This window comes from Myotis lucifugus, unplaced genomic scaffold (genome assembly GCF_000147115.1).
Source record: "Myotis lucifugus unplaced genomic scaffold, Myoluc2.0 scaffold_513, whole genome shotgun sequence".
NCBI lineage: Eukaryota > Metazoa > Chordata > Mammalia > Chiroptera > Vespertilionidae > Myotis > Myotis lucifugus.
Window position 1 is genome coordinate 420,183 of NW_005871561.1, and position 7,458 is coordinate 427,640.

The 7,458-nt window shown below is 60.4% G+C and overlaps 1 protein-coding gene across 1 annotated transcript in view; it reads left to right on the plus strand.

The window, feature by feature from the left end:
* Window positions 1-4,930: 4,930 nt before the first annotated feature.
* MYO15A (myosin XVA) overlaps window positions 4,931-7,458 on the plus strand; it is a 58,062-nt gene continuing 55,534 nt past the window's right edge. Inside the window, 4 exon segments of the mRNA XM_014446198.2 lie at window positions 4,931-6,075; window positions 6,077-6,275; window positions 6,369-7,414; window positions 7,417-7,451. Coding sequence (XP_014301684.1) covers window positions 5,494-6,075; window positions 6,077-6,275; window positions 6,369-7,414; window positions 7,417-7,451 — 1,862 coding nt within the window. The 5' untranslated portion in view covers window positions 4,931-5,493.

Sequence of the window (7,458 nt, forward strand, 5' to 3'; positions counted from 1 at the left end):
CCCCCGCACATAAGTGACAGACAATACTTGAGGAATGAATGATACTTGTTCCCTGTCACCCCTCTGTGCTTGTTGAGGGGGCTGGGAGCCTGAGGGAGGAAGGATTCTGAATCCACCGGAGAAGGGGCAGCCCCAGTGGACTGGGGGCACTGCCTGGAGGCAAGTCTGGGCCCCAAAGACCAGAAAGGGTCCATGTGGGCAGCACGGCTGGCATGGATCCGTGGTTGAAACTGACCTATGAACCAGGAGGTCATGGTTCGATTCCTGGTCAGGGCACATGCCCAGGTTGCAGGCTCGATTCCTAGTGTGAGGCATGCCAGGCAGCTAATCAATTATTCTCTCATCATTGATGTTTCTATCCCTCTCTCTCTTTCCCTTCCTCTCAATAAAACATTTTTTTTTAAAAGAAAGGGTCATGTGGGCAGGCCCTGCTGCCAGCAGTCACCCAGGCCACCTTCCCAGAGCAGAGGGGAGCGCAGCCTGGAACCCCGACACCAGCAACAGCCCCAGTGCACTTTGCTCCGGGCCAGGCACTGGGCCCTGCTCCGGTTTCTTTCTCAGGGCACTGAGCCCCGGGCGCAGGAGGCAGTCAGTGCCCACGCACAGGTGAGGAGCACCGAGCGGCTGCATGGCTCGCTGTGGTCAGAGCCCGGCCTGACCCAGAGCTGAGCTGCCCGGCCACATCCCTGAGTGCGTCTCTCACTGGAACAATGGGGCATCGCTGTAGGCCTCAGGCAAGCCTGTTGGCCACTTGCAGATGCTGGCCTCCCAGTTGTTCTGGACAAACTCCAGGAGGCCAAGCACCCCTCCCCCCACTTGGGGCAGGCAGGGGGTGTGGCTGTGGAAGGTGCCCCTGGGCCCCAAATAGCCCGGCCCCCTCTCCCTCCTGTTTCCTCAATGTCACACGGATTGGAGGGCAGGGTTGGACCCTGCGTCCTGACTTTCTCCTGGTTGCTCCTCTGAAGGACTGTTTCCACTCTCTCCAATTCCTTTTTCCTCTTTTTACTTTTAAATGTTACTTTTTTGTTTGTTCATTTGAATCAGAAATACACTCACATGTTTCAAAAATGAAGCCACAGAAAGGTTTATAACAAGATAACCACTCTCATCAATTTCTTGTGTATCTTTTCCAGTATTTCTACATATAAATAAGAGCAAATGTGAATTTATATGTGAATTTATATATATGTATCTATATAAATATATCTGTATTTCATAGAGGAAGGGAGAGGGAAAGAGAGAAAAACATCAGTGATGACAGAGAATCATTGATTGGCTGTTCCCTGCACATCCCCCACTGGGGATCAAGCCCACAACACAGGCATGTGCCCTTGACTGGAATCGAACCTGGGACCCTTCAGTCCACAGGCTGACGCTCTATCCACTGAGCCAAACCAGCTAGGGCTGATTTATATTTTTTATGCACACGCGCACACACACTTCTTACAAAAAGACACGCCTTAGTATATACCATAGACAACACACTGCGAGCAGGTCCTGGGCACCCTCCCCCTCGGAACAGACTGACCTTTACGAATAGAGCACAGGCTCTGCGCGGTGGCTGTGCACAGCGCACTGGGAGCGCGCCGTGGGGCCCATGTCCATAGAGCTGGGTGAGCAGGCCATTCCCTCTGTGCACAGGCTCCTAGGATACATTCCCAGCAATGGGCTCCTCCCTCCTCCCTTCTTTTTGGTTCCATCTTTATTGAGATACTAGAGGCCTGGTGCACAAAATTCATGCATGGGTAGGGTCCCTAGGCAATCAAGGCCAATCTGTGGGGCAACTGGCAAGGCGATCTGGGGGGTCCCCTTACTGCTGCCAGTTGCCTTCCTCTGTGGGGTGACCAGTGGGGCAATTGGGGGGCCCCCGCTGGCACCCGCCTTGGCTGGCCTGGGGCCCGCAGGCTGGGGGCAACTTCTGCGTTGAGCATCTGCTCCCCGGTGGTCAGTGCGCATCATTGCGACACGTCGATTTGCATATTAGCCTTTTATTATATAGGACTAGAGGCCCGGTGCACAACGTTCGTGCACTGGGGAGGCGGGCCCTCAGCCCAGGCTGCACCCTCTCACAGTCCAGGACCACTTGGGGGAGCAGGCCTAAGCTGCCAGTTGGACATCCCCCAAGGGGTCCTTAGCGCTGCCTGGGGGCTGGAGAGGCTCCTGCCACCACCACTGCACTCCCCAGTCCTGAGCCCAGCTTCTGGCTGAGTGGCACTCCCTAACCACCAGGGGGCAGCTCCTGTGTTGAGAATCTGCCCCCTGGTGGTCAGTGCGTATTATAGCGACCCATCTTTCTGCCATTCAGTTGATTTGCATATTAGGGTCTTATATAGGACTAGAGGCCCATTGCATGAAGAGATTCGTGCAATAGGCCTTCCCTCCCCCTGGCTGCTGGCACTGGTTTTCCTCTGGCACCTGGGACCCAGGTCTTCGCTCCGGCCAGAGCCTTCAGTCTTCGCTCCACCACTTCGCCCCTACATATGCAAATTAACCGCCATCTTTGTTGGGTTACTTTGCATACTCTCCTGATTGGCTGGTGAGCGTAGTGGGGGACAGTTAATTTACATATTTGTCTATTATTAGGTAAGATACTCCCCATAGCACGTGACTGACCACAGAGTGTGCACAACACAGTGGTACTGGCTGTTCACAGGTGCACACATGCCCTGTGACCACTGCAGTCCTTCCTCCCTTGAGCCCTCTCCTGTCAGGCTATCCCCTCATTCTGCCCTTGTCACTTACATAGCTGCTTCCAGTGGTCAGCTCTCTGTCCTCAGCTAACCTGACCCATGTGCCCATTTGCTGCAGCTGCCCTGTCCTCCTCTTCAGCCATTCATCTCTTTGAGCCAAACAGTGCAGCCCTAGCCAGTTTGGATCAGTGGATAGTGAAGTGACCCTGGAGTTAAGAGCTGCAGGAGGAGAGGGAGGGGCCTCGGGTTCAATTCCGGTCAAGGGCACATACCTCAATTGCAGGCTCCATCCCCAGCCCTGGCCGGGGCGCATGCGGGAGGCAACCAATTGATGTGTCTCTCTCACATCCATGTTCTCTCTCTGTCTCTCGCCCTCGCTTCCACTCTCCTTAAAAATCAAGGGGAAAATAAGTCCTCGATGAGGCTGAACAACAGTGCGGGCCCAGGGCTCATTCCTCGGCCTGGGCTCCACCTGCACCTGTTCGCTGTGTCATCCTCCGGACTGCGGCTTCCCCACCAGCGAGGTGCCACTGACTCTCTAATTGATGTCATCAGCCTTGATTTCTGTATTCCACCCCGCCCCTCACCCCCCGGCAGTGCCTAACAGACATCTGAAACCAATCATCCAAAGCTGACGTGGGTCTCTCCTCCTATTAGCTATGGCCTCTCCGTCTTCGCCTTTGTTGATTACGGAAACCTCGGAGGTACCTGAGTCCCCAGTAAATCCTGTGGGCTCTGCCTGCTTATATGCTAGCACTTCTCTCCACCTCCACTGCCCCAGCCCGGTCCAGGCCCATGGCAGCCCAGAAGGATCCTGTGAAGATTGAGGTCCAATCGCATCCCTTCCCTCCACCACGTCATGGCTCCCGCCTCACTCGCAGTCAGGCCAAGTCCTTGCTGGGGCCCACAAAGCCCTATACATCTGCCCCAGCTTCTACTTCACCTTCCACCTTCCCCCTGATGCACTCCAGTCCCCTGGCCTCGCCGTTCCTCCATCACCTCAGGATCATCCACTTCCCCCGCCCCCCGCCCCTCCCTCCCCTCCTGCAGCTCTTAACTCCAGGGTCACCTCCCAGCGAGTGGTCCCCATCCTGTTCGCTCTTGCACACACCTGCTTCACGCCCCTCCCCTGCTTTATTTCAATCCCAGCACTTATCACCACTTGACCAATCACATCTCTTGCTCATTTTCCTTGTTTGTGATAACCCCCATCCACATGGAGCCCACAAGGGTTGGGTTTTTATGTCTTGTTCTTAGCTGTAAGCCCAGTAAGATAGAGCCTGGTGTGCAGCAGGCTTCCAACAAATACTTCTGAAAGAGTCAATGAATGAGTGACCAGGCAAATGTTTGCTGGCTCAGGGCCTGAGGGTCAGGGCAGGGCTAACTGAGGAGCCCAGCTCCCCTCCCCCATGATGGCCAAGGACCCAAGAGCCTAGCAAGGAAGGTGGCTTTGGAACCACCCAAGGCCTGGGTCCAAGCCCAGTTCTACCCTCCCCAGCAGGCTGACCTTGAACAAGTCACATGACCTGTCAGAGACAGTTTCCTTATCTGGAGAATGGAGATGATAGTTTCCCACCCAGGGGCCTATTGCGAGAAACGCATGAGATAGTAGTGGCCTAGGCTCAATTTGAAAGCCGGCTCCAGGAGGGGCAGGGTGGCTGTTGGCATCTCCGGGCTCAGACAGAATGACCCCTCCCCCACTCTCGGTTTTCCCTCAAGTGGGCAGCATCCACAGCCCAGAACTAGGCAGAATGGGCAGCAGAGAAGGAGGTGATGGGGGAGTGGATGCCCCTCAAAATCTCACACTGCAGGAGGCCCAGCTTTTTGCATGAGCCCCACCCTGGAAGCCACCTGATTGCTCTAGTTTCTATCAACTTCCCTTCCGCTCCCTGGGGGTTGCCTGCAGCAGGTGCCAGCAGCCCCTGGCATGACCCTACCCAGCAGCTCCATCAGGTCTCGCTTCCTCCTCGTGAAGGCCACAGGGCACAGCTTATTACTCCCATCCTATGGATGAAGAAAGTGAGGCCAGCGAGGTGAAGGGCTTTCCAGAGCCACACGGCCAGTCAACGACGAGCTGGGGCCAGAGCCAGGCCTGACCCACCATTTCTGCTCCCTCAGCCCCTGGCATGTGCCTCAAAGGCTCTGCTGGCGTCCCACGGAGATGCCCACCTTGTCCTGCCTTCCGAGCCCACAGCCTCGCTCTCCCCAGTGCATTATTCATGCTCCCAGAGCCAGCCAGCTCCAGTTACAGGACCACAGCCCTGGGCACCTGCGCCGCCTCCCCTCCTCCCCTTCCCAGGACATGGAGGGTCCAAGGCTCCTCTCCAAGGCAACTGGGTGGGTCTGAGCACCCCACTCTGGCTCAGGAGATGCAGCTCCGCCCCCACCGACTCCACAGGTGCTGGTAGTTAGGGCGCGCTGCCCCTCTCTGGGGCTGGGTCACCCAGGCGCTCCCTTCAGGGGGCTGAGCCAGCGGAGGCCCCGGAGTGGGTGGCCGTGTCAGCAGGGGGTCTTCATCGCGCCTTCAGGCCAAGATGGCCTCCCCCAACGCAGGCCTCCCGGCTCCGGGTAAACAACACCCACGCACTTTCCACCGCCGCTGGAGGGTGAAACCCAAGGCGGAGGCTCAAGGAGATGAATTATGGATCCGCCTCCTGGGAACTGTCCCTCCCAGGCCACCAGGCCAGTCCGAGGTGCAGCGCCCAGGCCGCTCTGCAGCCGCGGCGGGAGGCCCAGCAGGACCCCGTCTCCAAGCTCCTGAACTTGGACACCGGCCCCGGCTGGTGGGGAGCAGGCCGCCACCATGGCCGACGAGGAGAAGAAAGCCAAGAAGAAGAAGAAGAAGGGGCAGGAGCCGGAGAAGCCCAAACGGAGCCTGAAGGGGACCTCCCGGCTGTTCATGGGCTTCCGCGACCGCACGCCCAAGATCTCCAAGAAGGGCCAGTTCCGCAGCGCGTCCGCCTTCTTCTGGGGCCTGCACACCGGCCCGCAGAAGACCAAGCGCAAGAGGAAGGCGCGCACGGTGCTGCAGTCCACGTCCAAGCTCATGACGCAGATGCGCATGGGCAAGAAGAAGCGCGCCATGCGGGGCAAGAAGCCGTCCTTCATGGTCATCCGCTTCCCCGGCCGCCGGGGCTACGGCCGCCTCCGGCCCCGGGCGCAGTCGCTCAGCAAGGCCTCCACGGCCATCAACTGGCTCACCAAGCGGTTCCTCATCAAGAAGGCCGAGGAGTCGGGCAGCGAGCAGGCCGCGGTGGACGCCTGGCTGAGCCGCTCGGGCTCCCACGTGGGCTCCCGCAAGCTGCCCTTCCCCTCGGGCGCCGAGATCCTGCGGCCGGGGGGCCGCCTGCGGAGGTTCCCGCGCAGCCGCAGCATCTACGCGTCGGGGGGACCCCGTGGGCTTCCTGCCCTTCGAGGACGAGGCCCCGTTCCGGCACGCGGGCTCCCGCAGGTCGCTGTACGGGCTGGAGGGCTTCCAGGACCTGGGCGAGTACTACGACTACCACCGCGAGGGCGACGCCTACTACGACCAGCGGTCGCTCTCCCAGTACGAGGAGCAGGACCCGGGCCTGGCGACCAGCGGTCGCTCTCCCAGTACGAGGAGCAGGACCCGGGCCTACGACCCCTACGTCCCCTACGACCCCTACGGCGCCTACAGCCCCTACGACCCCTACGGCGCCTACAGCCCCGCTTGGCCGCCGTATGGAGACCACGCTCCCGGGTACCCGCCCGAGGACCCCTACGACCACTACCCCCTGGACTACTACGGGGGCCCCTACTACCCCACGTCTGCCTACGGCTACAGTTACGGCTACGAGGATCACGAGCCCCCCTACGCGCCCCCAGGGGGGTACGCGTCTCCCTACAGCTACTACGACAGCGAGCCGTACCCGCAGGCCTACTACCTGGACCCCTTTGCACCTTACGATGCGCCATACCTGCCCTATGACCTCCCGTACGATGTCCCCGCCTGGGAGCCCTACGGGGTGCCCTATGAGGCCCCCTATGGCCTCCCCTACGCCGAGGGCATCTATGGTGGCGGGGACCAGGCCATATACCCTCCTGAAGTGCCCTATCTGTACCCGGAGGAGCCGGCCTTTGCATACCCGTGGGTGCCACCACCCATCATGTCACCCCACAACCCCTACGCCCACCCCATGGATGACATCGCGGAGCTGGAGGAGCCGGAGGAGGCGGCCGGGGAGCGGCAGGGCACCTCCTTCCGCCTGCCCAGCGCCAGCTTCTTCGAACAGCAAGGCATGGACAAGCCCGCCAGGTCCAAGCTCTCCCTCATCCGCAGGTTCCGACTCTTCCCGCGGCCCCAGGTGAAGCTGTTCGGGAAGGAGAAGCTGGAGGTGCCCCTGCCCCCCTCCTTGGACATCCCCCTACCCTTGGGGGAGGAGGAGGAGGAGGAGGACGAGGAAGAGGTGCCCCCGGTGCGCACCGGGCCCTACGCCCACCCCTTCTGGGGCTTCCTCACGCCGCGCCAACGCAACCTGCAGCGGGCCCTGTCGGCCTTCGGCGCCCACCGCGCCCACCGCGGCCTGGGCTTCGGCCCCGAGCTCGGGCCCGCGCGCCCGGCCACCTCGCTGGCGCGCTTCCTCAAGAAGACGCTGTCGGAGAAGAAGCCGGTCCCGCGGCTCGGCGGCAGCCAGAAGGCCCGGCGCGGCGGCCCGGCCGTCCGGGAGGCGGCCTACAAGCGCTTCGGGCTACAAGCTGGCGGGAATGGGACCCCGACCGGCCCAACACGCCCATCATGCTGCGCCGG